This window comes from Carcharodon carcharias, chromosome X, assembly GCF_017639515.1.
Source record: "Carcharodon carcharias isolate sCarCar2 chromosome X, sCarCar2.pri, whole genome shotgun sequence".
Lineage (NCBI taxonomy): Eukaryota > Metazoa > Chordata > Chondrichthyes > Lamniformes > Lamnidae > Carcharodon > Carcharodon carcharias.
The window spans coordinates 25894497-25917466 of NC_054507.1; the positions used below are offsets into that span (position 1 = coordinate 25894497).

Genomic DNA, 22970 nt, shown 5'->3' on the forward strand with positions numbered 1-22970 from the left:
GCCACTGCTGGGAGGGGGAGCGGTGAGCGGGAACCGATAACAGTCTTTGAGACTGCTAAAGGAGCACCCCTACTCCACATTGAAGCGTGTATTTCTTCTGGGAAAAAAAAAGATTTTTTATTAGTGACCTCCAGTGGACTTGGACACTTTTACCAATATGGTGGGTGGTGCACTTCCGATGTAGAATTTGTGGGCATGCATGCGGTCTTTCAAACAGGCATGGTGTCAACTATGTTCTAGACCCATGTTTAGAGTTGCCTCTGGAGGCAATACGATCATAAAACGAGTTTCCAATAAGCACTGCTAGACAAAACTCTGTTAGCGAGACACACTATATGCCAGTATTTTGTTTTGTTTGCAGATGAGCTGGGGTCTTGGTCTGTTTGTGCTACCCAGCAATGTTGGTCTGTACAACCTAGTGCTGACATTTGGGAAGGTCTGTGGCCAGAAAGCAATGCAACCTTTTAGCAATAGCACCTGGGTGATTTTACACAAGTGATGTTTCCACATTGCCAACAGTGCATCAGGACAAATTCAAAGCAGCCTTTAATATACTGCAGAACCACTTTCACGTGACTATTAGTATGCTGAGTCAAAAACATGGGACTGGATTTCCCTCGGAGTTCGAGTGGTGGCAGGGAGAATTTCTGCCGTCACTCCAATGCTGCTGCCTGACCCACTTTCCGGAGTCATGGGTCACTTAACACATAGGGCAGGATTCCTGGAGCCAAGAAGGTGCCTACCAATGCCAACCAAAATTGGACAGTGATACTGGAGCAGGCAAGGAGACAAGTACCATTACAAGAGCAGAAAAGCCCTAAAATAGTTAGCATACAAAACTAGTAGCTAACAAAGGTAGGTGCATGTAATTGGAGGGAGAGGCCTCCTAAGAAAGATATCGTCCTTTGCCTTCAGAAATCCGGCAGAGGTGAAGGAAAGGAAATGGAGCTTGAGGTAGAAAAGCATAGCCTCAATGCCCATATCAGGCAGGATTGCAAAGCAAAACTCAGCTCAATGTGTTACATTAATATCAGAACAAGTTACAAAGTTCACAAATGAGATTCAAGCTTCTTAACTGTGGGAGTGGGAAAAACTTAATCCAATACTGTCACAGGCCAAAGCTAAAGCTTTAGAAACAGAACTGACCGCTGAATTGCATTTGGAAAGTCTTCACCCTGGCTCATGGTTGTCATCATATTAGGAGGTAATGAAATGGAAGAGGTAACTGTAGCATCTCCCCTGTTAGAAGACAAGATAAAAGTTATATTTTAACCTGGCCATAATTTAATTAAACCTTAAAAAGGTGCAGATGACAGTAGATAGCTTGTAAGCAAAGATTGCTGTTAAATGGAAAATATCCTCTGCTGAACAATCTCACAAAACTATGTATTCTAACAGGAGATCCTGCACTTTTACCAATCACTTTCACATACCATTTATAGCACATCTGTGACCTGTTTGTATTTCATTTTGAATTTAGAGTACTGGTGACAACATTGGCGCCATAGCCCCTGTACCCCCAGCTAAAACGTCGGTTGGGGGGTGGGGGGGGTGGGGGGGGCAGGTGGCACGCAGGGAGGAGAGAACGGAGCCCACCCAGGGGAACAACGGCTGCCCCGCAGCCATTTAATGGGCAACTGACCTTTAATAGACTGGAGGCAGGACTTCCATCCCTCAGATTATGGTGCCTAAAAATGATGGCAAGGTAGCAGACACCAGTGCAAGTGGGAGAGCGAATTCGTTTGAGGGGAAGGAAGAGGAGGAGTAGTACAAGACAATGGAGAGAGTTAGCACAAAAGGGGGCAAATAATTACTAATTAAGAAAAATACATGTGGTGGGAACAGAAATTCAAGATTAAATTGGGTAATATCAGTTATTAAAAACAACTTCTACACTTACTTATCGTAGTTGATATTATTCGGGTTGCATGGGATCTGTGGCCATCCTGGCATTTCAGGCGTAGTACACACACAAGACTGAGATACTGGCGAAGGGACCATGGCTTGTGGCACCACTTGTGTTTGTTCACTGAAATAAAATGCAAAAACTATGAGCATTTTGCACACTGCATATCTGGCCGCTGACCCAACCAAAGGAGACAGAATAGACATCCTGAGTTGCAGTGTGATACAGTCAGCATCTGTGCAAATAAGGCTTATGCCCAGCAAAGTGGCAAGTAAGTTATGGTGACATTCAAAAGAGATGATATTAATTGTACCTTGCTGTTGACTACACCTGCTGCATGCTTGCAACTGTGAAGAACAGTGAACAGCTTTGGAGTGATCATGAGCCAGCAATTTCATTGAAGAGCTCAGATGACGCTATTAATAGTTATTTATAACAGTCATTTGAACCTCTAGATTAGATTGCAGCCTTGAATCACTTCCGTCTACCTATTTCTTACATAGAACCCAGCTTTAATCTGCTACATGGTATATCAATTGTACGAAGGTGTGGGTATTAAGCAAAGAATCACCTGTGCTCATATATAAGAGCAGACTGAAAAAGGGGTTGGTGTTTTGGAGTTGCACAATATGCTTGTGTGTGTCCCTTGGTAAAAGCTTTTAAGTGCATAAAGACTAGGCTCTAGTGTTCTATCCTTCATGGCCTAGCAATCAGAGTTCTAACACATGGTGTCTACCATCTTCCTATATAAACTTGGCTTGCGTTGCCCTGCATTTAGAAGGCTGCAGGGCTGAGGGCTGGTCAAGGTGTTTACGATGGTGAAGCGATTTGATAAGGTAAATCAAGTTAAACCATTTCATTTGGTGGGGGTAATACAGAACAAGGGGGCATAATCTTAAAATTTCAGAGCTAAGGTGTTCAGGAGTGATGCCAGGAAGTGCTTTTTCATATGCAGGGTGCTGGGAATTTGAAACTCTCTCCTCTAAAAAGCTGCAAATGCTGGGGGATAATTGGAGATTTCAAGATTGAGACTGATAGATTCTTGTTCCATTACAGGATTGAGAGATACAGAGAAAAGGCAGACAAGTGCAGTCGAGGTACAGATCGGCCATGATCTAACTAAATAGCAGAACAGGCTCAGTCTACTCCTGTTCCTACATTCCTATGATGCCCACCCCAAATTAAAATTGACTCATGTGTTTACTTACCATGCAAGGCTGGATCAGGTCTTTGTTGTGGGTGGGCATGCTGAGAATTAAGGGGAGGATGGAAACAGATCTAGGGGAGACAGGGCAACAGGAACAATTAAATGAACTGCCCCAATGGTTTGGGGAAGGAATGTAAAAGAAGCCAGAGTTGGAGGAACAGAGTTTAATTGACAGGAGGGTTGGACATCCAGGAGGAGGGAGAAGGGAGACCTAAAGGGTTGGTGTGGAGGTGGGAGGATAAGTCATTCTCTGCCAATCAGATGGATATGACTGGAAACAATTGAAGACAGTCCCAACCAAGGTGAACAATGGAGGAGAAACATTGGAGGCAAATGGCATGATTCACTGTGTCAAAGGCTGCAGAGAGTTTGAAGGGGATAACCCATCAAAGTCATAGTGACACAAAGTCATTGGTAATTTTGCTCAAGGTCATTTTGGTGATACGGTAGGGGCTGAAACCCAATTGAAAAAAATTAAACGTGGATTTGGGATAACAACATGTGCAAGGACTTTAGATGCAAAAGGGAGATTGGAGATGTGGCAGTAGTTTGTTAGGACAGAAAAGGTTGAGTGTGGGATTTTTGAGTGGGCACAACAATGGCAGTATGCAAAGGAAGGGGTAGAGTATCTCAGCAGAAGGAGCAATCACAATATCAGTTAGTATGGAGGCCAGGAATGGAAGTTAGGTGGTCAGCAGTTCAGTAGCAATTTGGGGAAAGGTATGTCCTTGCACTCGTTGGAGATAAGGGTACAGGGAGGCAAGGAAGAGGAGTTTAAGGTGAAGGTTTTGTACCAGAGAATAGAAGCATGATGGAAGAGCAAAAACAACTTGTGTCCATACCAGAGTGAGCTACTCGGATGGAAAACAAGGTCAAAGGCCTAAGTGAGGGAACAGTTTAGCAAATGGACACTGCAACAGGATCATGGCACAAAGGAGGGCCAAAGATTAGGCAGCTGTAAGTAACTTGCAGGGAAGAGCTTATTCCAGGGACAGGAACAGCAGGAAGTGCAGTTGGAAGAGGGTAGGGAGATTTGGGTGCTGAGAGATACAAGGAAGTGGTCAGAGATTCCCTTGTCAATGATTGAGATTGTAGGAGATGGTAGGGTTAAGGGGGTGACTGTAAATATGGGTAAGTGAGTTTAGTCAGAGGTGGTGGATGGTTAAGAGATGGAAAATCATGGGAAGTGCATCCATAATTTCCCAGCACGCCCTCTCAGAGTATGAAGTTACCCAGCATGAATGCACATTCAGATAAGTGACCTTATAGTCTGTTAGTGTTTTCTACCCAGGTATAGGCTCGATGTGTCTGTGCTCACTTACCCATTCACTGTAGTCTTTACTCCGGCATGGAGATACCCATCTTTTCCCTTCACTTCCTCTGTGGGAAATAAAACAAACTCCTGGTTGTTCTCCTGAATATTTTCAATAACAAAGGCCAAATGTCTTTCAAGATTTTTAAATATTCATCACTGAAATGTTGTTCTAGACACCCCGGTCAGGGAGGGATGTTAAATTACATGCTTTAAATTACACTCGGTAGAAATTCAAATTAATTTTGGAACACAGGAACAGGCGGAGCCCATTCAGCCCCTCAGATCTGTGCGGTCATTCAATTAGAACATGGTTGATCTGCATCTCAACCCCATTTATCTGCCTTAGCTCCAAATCCCTCAAATCTTACCTGACAAAAAATAATTTCCATAACAGCTGGCAATATCGATTTAAGTCATGACTCTGCCACCTCCCATCTCTGCTGATTGATATTATAAGCCACAAATGTGACTAGTACAGACAGCACAAAACTTAATTTTTGGTCATGAACAGGGATAATTACTAAAGAACAACAGGGTGAGAAATCAAGCATTAGTCACTATACACACAGGCCCAGCAACAGAAGGCATTTTTCATTTATGTTCTAGTGTATGGAGTACTTTTTCTAAAAATAGGTCATTTCTCTTTTTTTAAAATGAATCGGAGGAGATAGTTTCACACTGGCTTCAGATTTAAACCCACTGCATTGCAAATTGAGAATGAACTAGCTGCTTGGGAAAATTAGGGGGCAATTTTCATGCACTTACTGCCTCATTTACAGAGCAGTAAGCAAACATACTTAAAGAGAAACAAGCGCCACCCATTGGTCACCCAAGGCACCCTGGCCTAATTTTCAAGTGGGCCTCGAATTGGGTGGCCACCACTCCTGCCTGTTTCAATATTTAAATTGGGGTCCCAAGCCCATTGCAAGACCCCATGCCAATACAGCATGGAATGTGTGCTATGCCTGTCCTGCCTATTGCTCCCACGCAGTGATCCTTCGAGGGACTACTGCAAGCTTCTCCAAAATTGTGTTAGAATTTCTTTTTGCTTCCTCTTCCACTTCCTCCACAAGGCCTGGGCTATCAAACAACTTAGTGCAACAGCTGAAACAAAAACAGAAATTGCTGGAAAAGCCGCATCTTTGGAGAGAGAGAAAAAAAATTAACGCTTTGAGTCCATATGATGCTCTTTTTCAGAGCTTAGCAAGAAGAGCCTGAAGAGTCATAAGGACTCAAAACGTTAACTGTTTTTTTTCTCTCCACAGATGCTGTTAGACCTGCTCAGCTTTTCCAGCATTTTCTGTTTTTGTTTCAGCTTTCCAGCATCCGCAGTATTTTGCTTTTATCTTAGTGCAACAGCTGGCTGTTCTTCTGCCCACCAGCAAACTGCTTCAGAGCATCTGTTTGGCATGCACAGCTTGCTGGATACATGCTCATGAGGCCCGACCTTGGGCCTCTTGAAGATTAGTGATCTAACTCTTGTTCCCATCCAATTAATGCATCAGACAAAAATTGCCCCCTCAAAATTTAATAGCAAAGAGTAACTACCCATCAGGTCTTTGCTAACCAGCACTTTGATATTACTGATGGGAGATGCAGAGCTTGCAACAAATTCAGCACCTCCTATTCTACATCATTCAAAACAGCCCTGTTGCCCTGCACTATGGCACATGGATGAGGCGCTTGCGCTTTATCCATGCAGAATCGATATCAAGAGATTTCGAAGCACAATTTTTGTTTCTTGGAGCTGCTGATGATCGTTTGTCTCGGCGCTCCGCAAAAAAAAAAACATAATAAATTAATTAGTGCTTTGCAGTCCAGCTGTATGTAATTTAACACAAGATTCTTGGTACCTACTTGTGTAGTACTTTTTGAATGCTTCATCTTTGGGTCTGCTGGGATACAGGTAAAGCAGACGTTCAATATCTCGGACACGATCTCCCAGTGATCGAATAGTTAAATCCTTTGTGGTGAAAGGCTGAACATTGTATACCTGTCTGCCACCTGCAACATGAAACACAAACAAACATTCAGGCTGAAACAATGAATAAATAGGAGGAGAAAAAAACTTCACATAGTTGTCTGTACAGTTCAACACTTGGCAAAACGCAAGTTAAGATATGCATACAGTCAAAAATAGACAAAAAGGTCTTGATTTGAATGAAATATTTCCATAATCCAGATCATGCAATGCTGCTGCTATGTTTTTTTTCAGGAACTACATTGATCAGCAATATAAATAGAATCAAAAACAGGAAAGAGCTGAAGTTAAATGAAAAAAGTTCATCACCGGTTCAAAAATATTTTGTTTCATGGGTTTTTACATCCTAGCACAGAGAGTGCAGGGGTCTGAATCTCATCTGAAGGTAAGCGAGCTGGCCTCCAATGCCCTAATTCTCCCACTATAACACATGGCTGCATTTTGAACACCCATAAATACCTAGATCCTTAGTGAGACTAGAAACAACAGGAACATTCATTTATGTAGTGCTTCACAGTTGGAGACATAAGAGGTTAGGGAAAATGACTGAAGGCACTGTTGAAAAAGTAACTTTTAAGAAGGTTTCTAAAGGTGGAAAGAGATGTAGCATGGGATTTACAAAGGGCAAATAGAGGGGTAAAATGCTTGAAAGCTTGGCCACCAATAGGAGAGAGAGGATACACAGTAGACAGAGTTGGAATGGCAGAGATATAGGGCTGGAGGAGTTTGAAGAAATGCTCATGAGGATGAGGCCATGGAAAATTTGAAGACAAGGATTTTGAAATTGATGCACTGAGACACAGGGAGTCAATCGAGGATGGGGAGACTAGATGGTTCCACTCAGTACTGCCCCCAGTTTGCCATTACACCTCTCATGAACATTTTGTACCTCGTTATCAAGGCCCATGTTCTCTTCTGGATTCCTGAGACTTCTAATTTAATTAGAAATGTGAATTTCAAAATGTCCGAATAAACTAAATCATCGGGAGTTCCACTATGTACTTTGTACTTACTTTTGTTTTACTTGCAGTACATTGAATGGAGGACACAATATTATAAATCATTGGGTAAATATATCCAAAAGTTCTCCAAGAGATAGATCTTCTTAGAAAAATTAAAAATCTATGTAAACATTGCAAGAAGCAGAAAGTGATACCTTTCTCAGAATCATCAATCCATGCTATCGTAATCCCTCCAATTTCAGAGTCACTGAAGCGCAGCAGAAAGGTCCCATTCACTCGTTGATTAAGCAGTCTGTTAGCGTACTGCTTACTTACAAAACCGAGGATCAACCTGCAAATGAAAAAGGAAGGAGAGTGAATGGCCTCCTCAGCAAATCCTTTCCCAGGATCAAAGTGGCAGTAAGCAGCCGAGGCTGGCAATCCTTCAATATGTTGTATCCATACTAGTTTATAATGTTGTATGTAGGTGGAAAAATTCTGCTTCCACAATGTCATAACTCTCAATATTTCCACATTTGAATATCAGCAGCTGAACCAGACACAGTTACTATTCTCGACATCCAGTGATTCTCAAAAAAGTTAGTCTGGAACTTTATCCAGCAGGCTTTTATTAGATGTGTTATCCCATCTGTCTACGATATTGCATTTATGTTCAACTCAACATGAAAATCCAATTTTATATTTTGAAAACAAGCAAGGCTGACCCTGATTGAGCCATATTGCAGTACGTTGTAACATTCATATTTGATCAGTAGAGAGACAGAATGAGGTTCAAATCCATTTCTTCACCTCTCTGGGGGATGTGGCTTTGAATACCAACACAATCTGATGCTCCAATCCATTCATCAATATATCTAAAGGACGATATTTGTATGTATTTGAAACAAAGGAGGAGGAGGAGGGAAGTACTACAAAATTAGCGTCTGCAGGGCCACCTGCACACACAGGGCCCTCAATCAGCTAATGTAGATTAGTTTATAGAGGGGTTAAGCTTCTTACCCATTATTCCAGTAATCCTTCAGGTGCTTCTTGGTGAGCTCCATCACACCATCAAACCACTGCCAGAAAGTGAAGGTTCTTCCAGGTAGGTTTTCCTGTAAGAATATCAAAATGATCATATAATAATCTCAATCACCAGACACACTAGGATTATAAATTTACATCCTGGATGTAAATTCAGTCATGCCAATCACATTATTAGGATGCAACCCTGCCATTTAAATTTGGGCCAGCTCCTCTGCCTTCCTTTGGCTGAAGACAGATAACTAATAATACTGGGTGGGGAATGGGGTGGAACGGCTGTGGAAATACAAAACAGATCCCCATCTATCATTTAACCTTCCCCACCCCCTATCTTGGTGGTGGTGGGGGTTGGTGGGGAGGAGCTGTTACAATTTGATCTCAAATGAAGGAGGAAACCAACTGGGCAAAATAAGAATTTCTGTTCCAGTGCTACAAACCAGCCCTAAAACACATGGCAAGTGGAAAGTTCAATGCAGCAAGCGCCATGTAATCTACAATTTTCGCTCAAATGGTAAACTACATTTTTGGTGACATGAAATATTTACTCAGTATTGAATAATTGACTCGTCTCAGCAAAGTAGTAGTACTTTAATAAAGCCAAGAATTCGAGAGGGAGAGGGAGGAGAGAAAATGAATATCAATTTCATGTAGCAATCCATTGTCATGCTACTCCAGGAACAACATAACTCTATATCAAAACAGGGCTGCTGCGTAACAACTCAGTCTTTAGCTAAGTTGCACAGTAGCAGCAGTGTGTACCATCTATAAGATGCACTGCAGGAATTCACCAAGGCTTCAACAGCACCTTCCAAACCCACAACCTCTACTATCTAGAGGGACAAGGGCAGCAGGTAGATGGGAACACCACCAGCTGGAAGTTCCCCATCAAGCCACTCACCATCCTGACTTAGAAATATAACGGCCATTCCTTCACTGTGGCTGGGTCAAAATCCTGGAACTCCCTCCCTAACAGCACTGTGTGTGTACCTACACCACATGGACTTCAGCAGTTCAAGAAGGCAGCTCACCACCAACTTCTCAAGGGCAACTAAGGATGGGCAATAAATGGGCAGCCAGCAAAGCCCACACCCCATGAATATTAAAAAATTTGAATGAATATATTTCATGTTTACCTTGTTAAACTGAGACCAAGAGACCATCCGGTTGGTGAAGTCTTCAATGCTGTAGCTCTGCTCGTCAAATATTTTCTGTGCCAGGAAGACAAAATGCTCTTTGCATAAGCCCTGTGTTGACTGTACCTCCGACATAAACTTCATATTGAGTGTTTCACACATTTGAGACCATGATACTCTATCTGGTACATGGAACGGCAATCTTTCCTGCACAAAAAGAAGGAAAAGAACAGGACTCTAGATCAAAAAGCAGAGCACCGTGGATGCTTGAAATCGGAACTAAAAACAGAAAATGCTGGAAAAACTCGGCAGGTCGAGTAGCATCTGAAGAGAGAGAAAAAGAGTTAAAGTTTCAGGCCTGTGACCTTTCATCAGAACTGGGAAAAGTTAGAAATGTAATTTTTTTAAAACATTCATTCACGGGATGAGTGCTTCGCTGGCTGGGCCAGTGTTTACAGCCCATTCCTAATTGCCCTTGAGGTGGTGGTGGTGAGCTGCCTTCTTGAACTGTTGCAGTCCATGTGGTGTAGGTACACCCACTGTGCTGTTAGGGAGAGAGTTCCAGGATTTTGACCCAGCAACAGTGAAGGAATGGCGATATATTTCCAAGTCAGGATTGTGAGTGACTTGGAGGGGAACTTGCAGGTGGTGATGTTCCCATGTGTCTGCTGCCTTTGTCCTTCCAGATGGTAGCAGTCGTGGGTTTGGAAGATGCTGCCTAAGGAGCCTTAGTGAGTTCCTGCAGTGCATCTTGTAGATGGTTCACACTGCTGCTACCGTGCGTCAGTGGTGGAGGGAGTGAATGTTTGTGGATGTGGTGCCAATCAAGCAGACTGCTTTGTCCTGGAGATGTCCAGCTTCTTCAGTGTTGTTGGAGCTGTACTCATCCAGGCAAGTGGAGAGTATTCCATCACACTCCTGACTTGTGCTTTGTAGATGGTGGACAAGCTTTGGGGAGTCAGGAGGTGAGTTACTCGCTGCAGGATTCCTAGCCTCTGACCTGCTCTTGTAGCCACAGTATTTATATGGCTAGTGCAGTTCAGTCCCTGGTCAATGGTAACACCCAGGATCTTGATTGTGGGGGATTCAGTGATGGTAATGCCATTGAACATCAAGGGGAAATGGTTGGATTCTCTCTTGTTGGAGATGGTCATTGCCTGGCACTTGTGTGGCGTGAATGTTACTTGCCACTTGTCAGCCCAAGCCTGGATATTGTCCAGGACTTGCTCCATTTGGACATGGACTGCTTCAGTATCTGAGTCATTGTAAATGGCGAACATTGAACACTCATCAGCGAACACCCCCACTTCTGCTCTTATGATGGAAGGAAGGTCACTGATGAAGCAGTTGAAGATGGTTGGGCCTAGGACACTACCCTGAGGAACTCCTGCAGTGATCTCCTGGGGCTGAGATGACTGACCTCCAACAACCACAAACATCTTCCTTTGTGCTAGGTATGACTGCAACCTGTGGAGAGTTTTCCCCGATTCCCATTGACTCCAGTTTTACAAGGGCACCTTGACACCATACACAGTCAAATGCTGCCTCGATGTCAAGGGCAGTCACTCTCACCTCACTTTGGGAGTTCAGCTCTTTTGTCCATGTTTGAACCAAGGCTGTAATGAGGTCAGGAGCTGAGTGGCCCTGGCGGAACCCAAACTGGGTGTCATTGAGCAGGCTATTGCTAAGCAAGTGCTGCTTGGTAGCACTGTTGATGACGCCTTTCATTACTGATGATCGAGTAGACTGATGGGGCAGTAATTGGCTGGGTTGGATTTGTCCTGCTTTTTGTGTACAGGACATAGCTGGGCAATTTTCCACATTGCTGGGTAGATGCCAGTGTTGTGGCTGTACTGGAACAGCTTGACTAGGGGCGCGGCAAGTTCTGGAGCACAGGTCTTCAGTACTATTGCTGGAATATTGTCAGGGCCCATAGACTTTGCACTATACAGTGCCTTCAGCTGTTTCTTGATATCACGTGGAGTGAATTGAATTGGCTGAAGACTGGTATCTGGGGTCTGGGAACCTCCAGAAGAGGCCAAGATGGATCATCCACTCAGCACTTCTGGCTGAAGATTGTTGCAAATGCTTCAGCCTTATCTTTTGCACTGCTATGCTGGGCTCCTCCATCATTGAGGATGGGGATATTTGTGGAGCCTCCTCCTCCAGTGAGCTGTTTAATTATCCACCACCATTCACGACTGGATGTGGCAGGACTGCAGAGCTTAGATCTGATCCTTTGGTTGTGGGATTGCTTAGCTCTGTCTATCACTTGTTGCTTATGCTGTCTGGCACACAAGTAGTCCTGTGTTATAGCTTCACCAGGTTGACACTTCATTTTTAGATTTGCCTACTGCTGCTCCTGGAATACCCTCCTGCACTCTTCATTTGATCAAGGGGCAAGGACAAAAGGAACATCTGTGATAGGGTAAAAGGCAAGAGGTAACAGTGGAACCCTCAGGCACTGATCAGCTTTCATATCAAATCTGATGCCTCCTTGCAACATAACTCAGTGACATGCCACAAAGTGCACTTAATAGCTATTTTTAGAAAAGAAAAAATTTATAAAATGCAGAGTACTGCCAAAGCCAAGCATCAATCACCCATCTTGCTCTGTACCTCCACATTAAAAACATTGAGTTAAACATACTTACGATTTCAGAGAATGCATTGTCCCACAAGATTGTAGCAGTAGCATTGTTGTCTTGACTGCCGTGAACAATTACTACAATAGGCAGTGATGTGGCCTGCAACAGAACAAAAGTAAACTTACTAACTTTATTTGGTCATATGAAAGTCTCAATGCACTCCCATATCTAGATCTAGATGTGGAATCTAGGGCCCAAATTTTAATTCAGGATGGGCTTAGGGCAGGAAATTCCTGTAGACAGCCAATCACGATGTAATTTAACACCCAAGACTCATGTACATTCCTCCGGACTGTCTCTCACCCAAAAGCCAGTGGGGATGACACAATGGCCAGTGGAAAATTGGACAGGAGGCTGATGCCACCAGAATCCAAAGCAAGATAATATGGGAGGCTGGGGTGCTAATTCTCTCCTCACTTACCTTGTTGTAAGTGGAGAATGACACCTGACTGCTAGCTCCCCATGTTTACACTGCTAAAACTTGCTCCCTTATTCCAATGACAGAATCATACATCGTGCTCCGAGATGGGGAAAGGTCGCTGCCTAAGACATTTCTGCCATAGTGCACCAAAGGGCTGGGAATTGTATAGACCCCTCGGTCTGTATGACTCACAAAGAATGTATGTAGTGAATACTAATTGTATTATAATTATATTGAAGCACCTCAGAATGCAACATGATCTATGTCAGTAACTTGAATACCGTTGCACTGACTGTTGGTAATGACCATGTTGAAATGTCTGTAATGTTCATTAACTGTATTGAAGCACCTCATGTTCTACGTGGAAAACTGGAATATGATTGCACTTTTTGTGATGGCCATTTTGAATTGTTCTGTAATGTTCTTCCAGATATTTTAAGTATATTTTTACAATAAAAAATCATACACAAGAGATCTGTCATCTAGATAAAGAAGCAAGTTTTAGTAATAATCATGGAAAAAAAATCAGTGCATGAATATCATTCTTCCACTGTACAAACTACAGGTGCCAAATGTAAAATTGCTTAAAAAGGTGTGCAAGGGCACTTCAGGACAACCAATTTGACAATTTTATTCTCTTTTCTTCCTATTAGGAAGCAGCAGTCCTCTGCGTGCTTGGGACTGAATGTTACGTGGCCTTTCAGGAGTGAACTGGGAGGCCGGGAGGGAGGGGGAGTACCCATCACCTTCCTGCCACCATGGAATTCTGCCAGCAGCAGAGAACATGGAGGGCAGCCCTCCTGCCCAAAGCTAATTGCACCACTTAAGTGGCCAAGTAAGGGCCTCTTCCTGCTGCCTGTAGCATTTTAGTGGTGGGGGAAGCCTTCTGCGATGTGGGGAGACTGCCTGGTGTACCCTAGCCACCTCCCTGTGGGCTTGAGGTGGGTGAGCTGCGGGGGCTCCTCCTAATCAGGCATCTGTGCTCCCCCTCCCAGTGGCAATGACCCACAGCCACACAGCCCCTTCTCTCATGAGGCTGGCATCCATCAATATTCTCTCAGCTGGGTGCAGTCCCAGCAGTGGCCATTGGTTGTGGTGGCAGTGCTGGCTCTTGAACTACTGGCCCTCCAATTGGCCGACAGCTCTTGGAATCGGGCGTTCATCCAAGTACAGAAGCCCCAGTAGCAGCTCACTAATTGCAAGATGGACATAAAATCCAGCTGGGGCTCCTTCAAATGGTCAAGCCAGGAGTTGACCCTAGCTTTCCAGCCTATTGTTTGGGCCATTGCCGCCCGACAGAAGCGAGCTCTTTGTGGTTCCTCCATGCAGACTATGCTGAGTTAGACAACTAAATTGAAGAAAATCACAGATTCAAAACTTCTAATCATCATGTCTGTCGCTGGTACAGACTTGGAAACAATTTGTGAACTGGTTCTATGTTTGGTTCAGAGCCAATATCAGTAGGAGATGAGGAAGATCTCATAGGTCACTCAAATATTTGCATCATCATTCTTACAGCATTTTACTACTTTCTTCTTGCATATATCTTGCAGCTTTACAAGTCCAAGTCAGACAGCCAAGTCACAGCGCTGCACGTTGTTAGATGGATTACCTACTTCACAAATTTAATCAAACACATTTTTGGGTTTTTGATAGTTCACTTGAGATTGTTCTGTAATTTCCTTCCCAACCCCCACCAAATTTTTTTCTAAATAATAAAGACTGCATTTGTAAGACATTGTGCAGGGGGCTGGAACCTCAACATTCATTGAAGTTTCAGCTCCAGAATTCTGGCAATGTCCTGTGGAACGGGCTTGAAAACAGAAGGGAATCATGTCAGGCTGGTCCCATGACATGTTTCCGCCTCCACAGGATTATGCAGGAGTTGGGGTGACGATTAAAATGGTTACTCACCCAGCCTTAACAGGTAACCAATTAAGTCCCTTGGGCACTCTCCCAATGCTGACTGGATTTCCCAGCTGGTGTACAGGATATCTGTTATGTCAGGAGGCTGGCCATGAAATGGTGGCAGCCCCCCAGCGACAGGTTGGGTAGATGTCAGAGCCAGGAGGCTCCACTCAATGTTGAAAGTACCCCTCCAAAAACTGGCCATAATAGCAGCAGTACCCATTACCGTTGTGGGGGGGGGGGGGGGGGCCTCACCCTTTTGGCCTTTCTTATTTACTCCCTTTCTGGCTGGTGACTGGGAATGGATCTTGCATCTCTCCATGTACTTCAGCAGCTTGTACCTCAGTTTACTATTGGTGCTCCAGACTCAGGATCCCACCCTCTGTCCTTAATTGGACAGGACTCCCAGAGGGGGCATTGGCCGGTTCCTTCAAAATCTCCCTCTAGGTTCTGCCACTGGTATTTTTGGATTCCCAACTTGCATTTCATCCCAATGGCAGGATTGGGACCCAGAAATGAAAATCCTACCTGATTTCCAACAAAGTGTAACTTATGATTTTTTAACTTCCTTCCTCAGTTTTCTAGTCGTGTGTGAATAAACGTAAATGTTGGATTACTGTACAGTGCAGATGAATTGCCTTTTGCACATTAGGGGTGGTAGCAGAGCCCACTGATGTGACAAGAAGTTATCCCATGGCGTGTCTTTAAATTTCGGCTGAGTTAAAGGGAAGGGAAAAAAAGCTATGCAATTTGACGAGTGAAATTCTAACAAGCAGTTATAGAGTGGTATTTACACAGCCTAAGGCAGGTCTGTCCACTTGCCCTCTTCAAAATGAATTGGCGCAGGATGTGAAGGTGTTTACAAGAACAAAAAAATATACAAGAAGCAGCTTGAAGACTGTCCCGAATTCTTTTGAAAAATCTCATCCTACCACTTGTGAAGAACTTTTGGTAGCAAATGCTCAGATACCTGAACATGGTATTTCATTTCACTGCCTGTAATGCTGAGTTCAGAAGAAAACAGAACAGCAAACTTTTCCTCAGTCACCGATTCGGTCCCTCTGCGGTCTGAGCGTTTGATTTTCTTTAAGGACTTGAATTTTGAAAAAAAAAAGTTAAGATCTGCTTTTGATCAAGAGACTATCAAATAGCAAAGCACACTGACAGTTAGAAAGAGAAATAAAACACTGATTTTACAAAAGTAAAAACATGCCTGAGAGCATTCATAATAAGTGTGTAACAGACATTCACATTTTATTTGACATTTACGCAATTGCCACTCATGATTTAGGTTGAGGATTTTGCTTCCTTGTTATTTATTATTCTATATGTACCGCTCTTACTTTTTGCAGCCAACCCCCACCCCCGCTGTTCATTACATTTTTGCAAAGATACGTAGCCTCTTTGTCTATTCCAGAGGGTTCAATGAATGTAAACGATCCCATTCAAAGAAAAGCACGAATTCTCCTTGTACAAAAATAAAAATACCTGGAAAAACTCAGCATCTGTGGAGAGGAACACAGTTAACGTTTCAAGTCCGAATGACCCTTCAACAGAGCTAAGTAAAAATAGAAGAGAGGTGAAATATAAGCTGGTTTGGGGGGTGGGGGGGGTGTGTGACAAGTAGAGCTGGATAGAGGGCCAGTGATAGGTGGAGATAACCAAAAGATGTCACAGACAAAAGGACAAAGAGGTGTTGAAGGTGGTGATATTATCTAAGGAATGTGCTAATTAAAGGGTAGAAAGCAGGACAAGCAAGATACAGATAGCCCTAGTGGGGGTGGGGTGGGGTGAAGGGAAGGGATTGAAATAGGCTAAAAGGTAGAGATAAAACAATGGATGGAAATACATCTAAAAATAATGGAAATAGGTGGGAAAAGAAAAATATATATAAATTATTGGGGGGAAAAGGGGGTGGGGATGGAGGAGAGAGTTCATGATCTAAAATTGTTGAACTCAATATTCAGTCTGGAAGGTTGTAAAGTGCCTAGTCGGAAGATGAGGTGTTGTTCCTCCAGTTGAACTTCACTGGAACAATGCAGCAGGCCAAGGATGGACATGTGGGCAAGAGAGCAGGGTGGAGTGTTAAAATGGCAAGCGACAGGGAGGTCTGGGTCATGCTTGCGGACAGACCGAAGGTGTTCCGCAAAGTGGTCACCCAGTCTGCACTTGGTCTCTCCAATGAAGAGGAAACCTCATTGGGAGCAACGAATGCAGTAGACTAAATTGAGGGAAGTGCAAGTGAAATGCTGCTTCACTTGAAAGGAGTGTTTGGGCCCTTGGACGGTGAGGACAGGGGAATTGAAGGGGCAGGTGTTGCATCTTCTATGGTTGCATAGGAAGGTGCTGTGGGAGGGGGTTAAGGTGTAGGGGTTGATGGAGGAGTGGACCAGGGTGTCCCAGAGGGAACGATCCCTGCGGAATGCCGCCAGGAGGGGTGAAGGGAAGATGTGTTTGGTTGTGGTATCATGCTGGAGTTGGCGGAAATGGCAGAGGATGATCCTTTGAATGCGGAGGCTGGTGGGGTGATAAGTGAGGACAAGGGGGACCCTATCATAGTTCTGGGAGGGAGAGGAAGGTGTGAGGGCGGATGCACGGGAGATGGACCGGATACGGTTGAGGGCCCTGTCATCCACCGTGGATTTTAAAGCTTCTCCTTGTATTCTGGTCAACATTTCTCCCACAGCCAACACCATCAAAAAGATTAATTGATTAACTCTCTCATCATTGTTTGTGCTATGCACAAGGTGGTTCCTGTGTACCAATCTCACACTTATCAATACTCCACAAACATCAATACAATGAATAATCAGTTATCTGCATCACAACAGTTACTGCACTTCAAAAAAATACTCCATTCTATGTCAAGTGGTTTAAGATGTTTCAGAGATGTGATAGGCACTTTAAAAGATCCAAATGTTTTTCTTTCATATGCTGTCGCAAAAAAGTCAAAATTCAACATCTATGGCCAGTGTATGAGATTCCTCATTCAGGCTTCCCAATGTGGAGTGCTCCTGATCTTGACCATGACTCAGCAATAGGTGTTGAGCACAGGCCAACAAGCACTTCCTTACAAGGGTGGGAAAGAAAAGAAATCAGAGATCAAATTACTTAAACATTTTCACTAACTTTCCAACAGTCAGATTCACAGCAACATTGGAGGAAACCTAGGGGGAAGTTGAAAGCTTTCTCGGCCAACAAATGATGCACAAGTCGAAGACAGGCCGTTTTTCTGTAAAATTATAATGTTTGTTGCAACTACAAAATATATTTGTGCAGACATAATCAAAGATCCAAAGTACCTCCAGGAGAAATTATGGCAAGTGAACAGCACAAAACTCCCTGCAATTCAGTGCAACTGATACCAAGTCATCATACTCAAAAGGGCTACAAAATTTTTAGTTGCAGTGCACAGAATGCAGTGTGTGTCCCTGTAACTAAAAGCTTGTAAATTAATAAAGACTAAGCTCCAATATTCTATCCTTCACCCCCTGGCTATCCAAGTTTTGACAGGTTACACAACATTTGTTTGGATATAAGAGGACTGTCAGACCTTCCCTACTAACAAAACATGTTTGAACAAAGCCAATGAAATGTGTTTTGTCTTGTGCTTAATTGCCTTTTGGCTAGCACAATCACAAACTGATAATGAACAGCATTTTAAGCATAGCCACATTATTAAGATAGCTAGATGAAGGACCAAGGGCCAAAGTACAGGACACAATTGAGATGGGAGAGAGTAAAAATTAAAGCAAGTCAGGGAGTAGGGAATGTCAAGCTTGGATTTTAAAGCTTCTAGATTATTGGAGGAAGGGCGGAGTTCCATAGTATCAGGTTCTGGAAAAGAATGAGAGGTGGCAACAATATGATTATTGTTGATTTTAAGATGCAACAATAAGAGTGCGTAAGATGCATATCTGGAACTTAGAAAACATAAAACAAGAAAGCTCAGAGCAATTATTGTGGTATTGATAAAAGAGAGAGAGAAAAAAAACAGGAATTTTTTTTTTAATTCATTCACAAAATGTGGGTATCTCTGGCTGAGCCAGCATTTATTGCCCATCCCTAGTTACCCTTGAGAAGGTGGTGGTGAGCTGCCTTCTTGAGCCACAGCAGTCCATGTGGTGTAGGTACACCCACCGTGCTGTTGGGAAGGGAGTTCCAAAATTTTGGAATGGCAATATATTTCCAAGTCAGGATGGTGAGTGACTTGGAGGGAAACTTCCAGGTGGTGGTATTCCCATCTATCTGCTGCCCCTTGTCCTCCTAGATGGTAGTGGTCATGGGTTTGGAAGGTGCTGTTGAAGGAGCCCTGGTGAATTCCTGCAATGTGTCTTGTAGATGGTACACACAGCCACTACTGTGCGATGGTGGTGGAGGGAGTGAATGTTTGTGGATGTGGTGCCAATCAAGAGGGGCTGCTTTGTCCTGGACAGTGTCAAGCTTCTTGAGTGTTGTTGGAGCTGCACTCATCCAGGCAAGTGGGGAGTGTCCCATCACACTCCTGACTTGTGCCTTGTAGATGGCGGACAGGCTTTGGGGAGTCAGGAGGTGAGTTACTCATTACACAATTCCTACCCTCTGACCTGCTTTTGCAGCCACAGTATTGATATGGTTAGTCCAGTTCAGATTCTGGTCGTTGGTAAATTCTAGGGTGTTGAAAGTGGGGGATTTAGTGATGGCAATGCGATTGAACATCAAAGGGCAATGGTTGGATTCACTCTTGTTGGAGATGGTCATTGCCTGACACTTGTGTGGCATGAATGTTACTTGCCACTTGTCAGCCCAAGCCTGGATATTGTCCAGGTTCTGCTGCATTTGGACATGGGCTGCTTCAGTATCCGAGGAATTGCAAATGCTGCTGAACATTGTTCAATCATCAACGAACATCCCCACTTCTGATCATATGATGGTAGGGAGGTCATTGATGCAGCAGCTAAAGATGGTTGGGCGGAGGACACTACCATGAGGAACTCCTGCAGTGATGTCCTGGAGCTGAGATGATTGACCTCCAACAACAACAACCACCTTCCTTTGTGCTAGGTATGACCCCAACCAGCAGAGAGTTTTCCCCTGATTCCCGTTGACTCCAGTTTTGCTAGGGCTCCTTGATGCCACACTCTGTCAAATGCTGCCTTGATATCAAGAGCAGTCACTCTCACCTCACTTTGGAAGTTCAGCTCTTTTGTCCATGTTTGAACCAAGGCTGTAATGAGGTCAGGAGCTGAGTGGCCCTGGTGGAACCCAAACTGGGTGTCAGTGAGCAGGCTATTGCTAAGCAAGTGCTGCTTGATAGCACTGTTGATGACCCCTTCCATGACTTTACTATGATCAAGAGTGGACTGATGGGGTGGTAATTGGTCATTGGATTTGTCCTACTTTTTGTGTAGAGGACATACCTGGGCAATTTTCCACATAGCTGGGTAGATGCCAGTGATGTAGCTGTACTGGAACAGCTTGGCTAGGGATGCAGCAAGTTCTGGAGTCTTCAGTACTGTTGCCAGAATATTGTCAGGGCCCATAGCCTTTGCACTATACAGTGCCTTCAGCAGTTTCTTGATATCATGTGGAGTGAATTGAATTGGCTGAAGACCTGGCATCTGTGATGCTGGGGACCTCCAGAGGAGGCCGAGATGGATCATCCACTCAGCACTTCTGGCCGAAGATTGTAGCCAATGCTTCAGCCTTATCTTTTGCATTGATGTGCTGGGCCCCTCCATCACTGAGGATGGGGATATTTGTGGAGTCTCCTCCAGTGAGTTGTTTAATTGTCCACCACCATTCACGACTGGATGTGGCAGGACTGCAGAGCTTAGATCTGATCCGTTGGTTGTGGGATCGCTTAGCTCTATCACTTGCTGCTTATGCTGTTTGGCATGCAATTAGTCCTGTGTTATAGCTTCACCAGGTTGACACCTCATTTTTAGGTATGCCTGGTGCTGCTCCTGACATGCCTTCCTGCACTCGTCATTGAATCAGGGTTGACCCCCTGATTTGATGGTAATGGTGGGGGGGATATGCCAGGCCATGAAGTTACAGATTGTATCAGAGTACAATTCTGCTGCTGCCGACAGCCCTCAGATGCCCAGTCTTGAGTTGCTATATCTGTTCGAAGTTTATTTAGCCATCTATTAAACCTATTATCCATTTAGCATGGTGGTAGTGCCACACAACACGATGGAGGGTATCCTCAATGTGAAGGTGGGACTTCGTCTCCACAACTACTGTGCGGTGGTCATTCCAACCGATACTGTCATGGACAGATGCATCTGCGGCAGGTAGGTTGTTGAGGATGAGGTCAAGTATGTTTTTCCCTCTCGTTGGTTCCCTCACCACCTGCCACAGACACAGTCTAGCACCTATGCCCTTTAGGACTCGGCCAGCTCAGTCAGTAGCAGTGCTACCGAGCCACTCTTGGTGATGGACATCGAAGTCCCCCACCCAGAGTACATTCTATGCTCTTGCCACCCTCAGTGCTTCCTCCAAGTGGTGTTCAACATGGTGGTGTACTGATTCAACAGCTGAGGGAGGGCAGTAGTGGTAATCAGCAGTTTCCCCGCCTACATTTGACCTGATGCCATGAGAGTTCATGGGGTCTGGAGTGGATGTTGAGGACTCCCAGGGCAACTCCCTCCTGACTGTATACCACTGTACTGCCACTTCTGTCGGGTCTGTCTGCCGGTGGGACAGGGCATACCCAGGGATGGTGATGTCTGGGACATTATCTGTAAGATATGATTCTGTGAGGATGACTATGTCAGGCTGTTGCTTGACTAGTCTGTGAGACACCTCTCCCAATTTTGGCACTAAACCCCAGATGTTAGTAAGGTTTGCAGGGTTGACAGGACTGAGATTGCCGTTGTCGTTTCCAGTGCCATGGTTGAGAGAAAAAGAGAAAGAGAGAGAGAGAAAGAGAAAAAAAAGTCAGTTAGTTAGTTTTCTACATTGCAAAAAGTACTTCATTTTGTTGCAAATAGCCTCATAATTCTACGTTATAGAAAATAAAACTTTAATCCCTAAAACTACAAGTTAACTGTAGAAAATGGGGGCTTCTGATTGAGAAACTGATAAAAACAGCTCTGATGTAAGTGCAACTCAAACAAGCCTGGGGTTATTACACTTGGAAGGTAACCTGCATTTGTCTGAAGTTAGGGTTGTTTGGGGGAAAAACGAGAACAATGAAAAACTCATCTCCAAGCTTGTAATGGAGCCAGGGAGTCTGGATAGAGGCAATTACATCCATCATTTACATAAATTGGGTTGCAGGATCAGAGTTGCGTTGAAGGTAAAATAACTAATTTGCATTTCTGTTTGAATCATCATAAAGCATGCCAGCATGCCACATTGCCAATGAGATAGTGACTCAGGATGAAGCCTTGACTAGAAGGTTTTTTTGTTTAATTTACCTGCATGTGTTTGCTGACAGGAGCAGGCAGTTCAGTTTGGGTTTTGAGTGGGAAAAGCAACTGTAAGACTTGCACTACAGCTAGTGGAAGAAATCTACAATGGTCTTCACAGAGCCTTGTCAAAGCAGTCAGCTTGAATCATTAGCTTGGAAAGAGCTGTACAAAAGCTGTGGGAGCTGGGAAAAAGCAATCAATGTAGTCCACAGCTGCGAGGTCTTTACAGAAAATTGGAGGATCACGGATCACTTAGCCAAAAGCAAATGAAAGGATGAAATTTGTACTTTGAGGAATAGCTGGAATAATAAGGAGAATTAAAGTGAAGTCTGGAGGGCTGTGGCATACTTTTGGGTTGATCCGAGGAAAAGTCAATGAACCTTCTAGGCTAAGGTAACTCTTTTGGGGAAGAGGTGGAAAGAGGGTGGTGGAAGTAAGGAAGAAACTAATTCATAACACTATAGCATAACTACTTATGCTAAGTAAACAGTGCTTACTTTGTTTAATTCTTTTTAAAAGAAAAAAATGTGAAAGCTTGTGGCGTGATTCTGTCAGATAATTGCTGGGTGCTCAGATTTCTTTAAATGTGAAGAACAGTCCCTAACAAGATTGTAACAATTGTTCATAAGGAGCTTTGGGCTATCCAGAGGTTGTGAAAAACACTATGAATATGAGTGTTTTTTTTTAAAGAGGGTACAGTTGGGAAAGAGATTACTTTCTCTCGAGTCCTAGCTAGGCATGAAAGAAGTCTTCGAATTTTCTTAGATGTAGCAGTATTAAGTCATTGATGGATGTTAGCTTTAAAGAGACTTTGTTACGGCGCAAGGAAATGTTTGGCACAAAAGTGGAAACTGGAGGGTTTTCTTTAGAAAGATATAGCTGTGGCGATGGAGATGAATGAAGCTAGGAAGTTATAGGTGAAGTACTAGGGGCAGAGTCAATAAAGGTCAGAGATGCTAGATGGTTAGACTTGTGGGAGGCATGAATTGTAAGAAACAAAATGTTCATTGCTATTGAAGTGTATGGAGGAGATCTAGTTGCAGAGATTGAGTCAATGCACTTGCAC

General features: G+C 43.8%; 1 protein-coding gene and 1 non-coding gene across 9 annotated transcripts in view; one reads left to right on the forward strand and one right to left on the reverse strand.

The window, feature by feature from the left end:
* Positions 1-22970, reverse strand: part of LOC121273181 (signal transducer and activator of transcription 5B-like) — a 135507-nt gene that overhangs the window by 11886 nt on the left and 100651 nt on the right. For all 8 annotated transcript variants that reach the window (XR_005941958.1, XR_005941957.1, XM_041180168.1 and 5 more), the window contains exons 11-19: positions 15475-15597; positions 12182-12274; positions 9528-9734; positions 8371-8465; positions 7566-7702; positions 6286-6432; positions 4436-4493; positions 1901-2029; positions 1147-1239 (exon numbers count right to left, since the gene is read on the reverse strand). Coding sequence is in view for 6 of the 8 variants with exons in the window: in XM_041180168.1 (XP_041036102.1) it covers positions 1147-1239; positions 1901-2029; positions 4436-4493; positions 6286-6432; positions 7566-7702; positions 8371-8465; positions 9528-9734; positions 12182-12274; positions 15475-15597 (1082 nt within the window). In the remaining 2 variants the exon portion in view is untranslated. The remainder of the gene's footprint in view (positions 1-1146; positions 1240-1900; positions 2030-4435; positions 4494-6285; positions 6433-7565; positions 7703-8370; positions 8466-9527; positions 9735-12181; positions 12275-15474; positions 15598-22970) is intronic.
* On the forward strand, positions 6067-6205 carry LOC121273378. Its single transcript, XR_005942014.1, has one exon. It is a non-coding gene; the product is annotated as a U11 spliceosomal RNA (small nuclear RNA).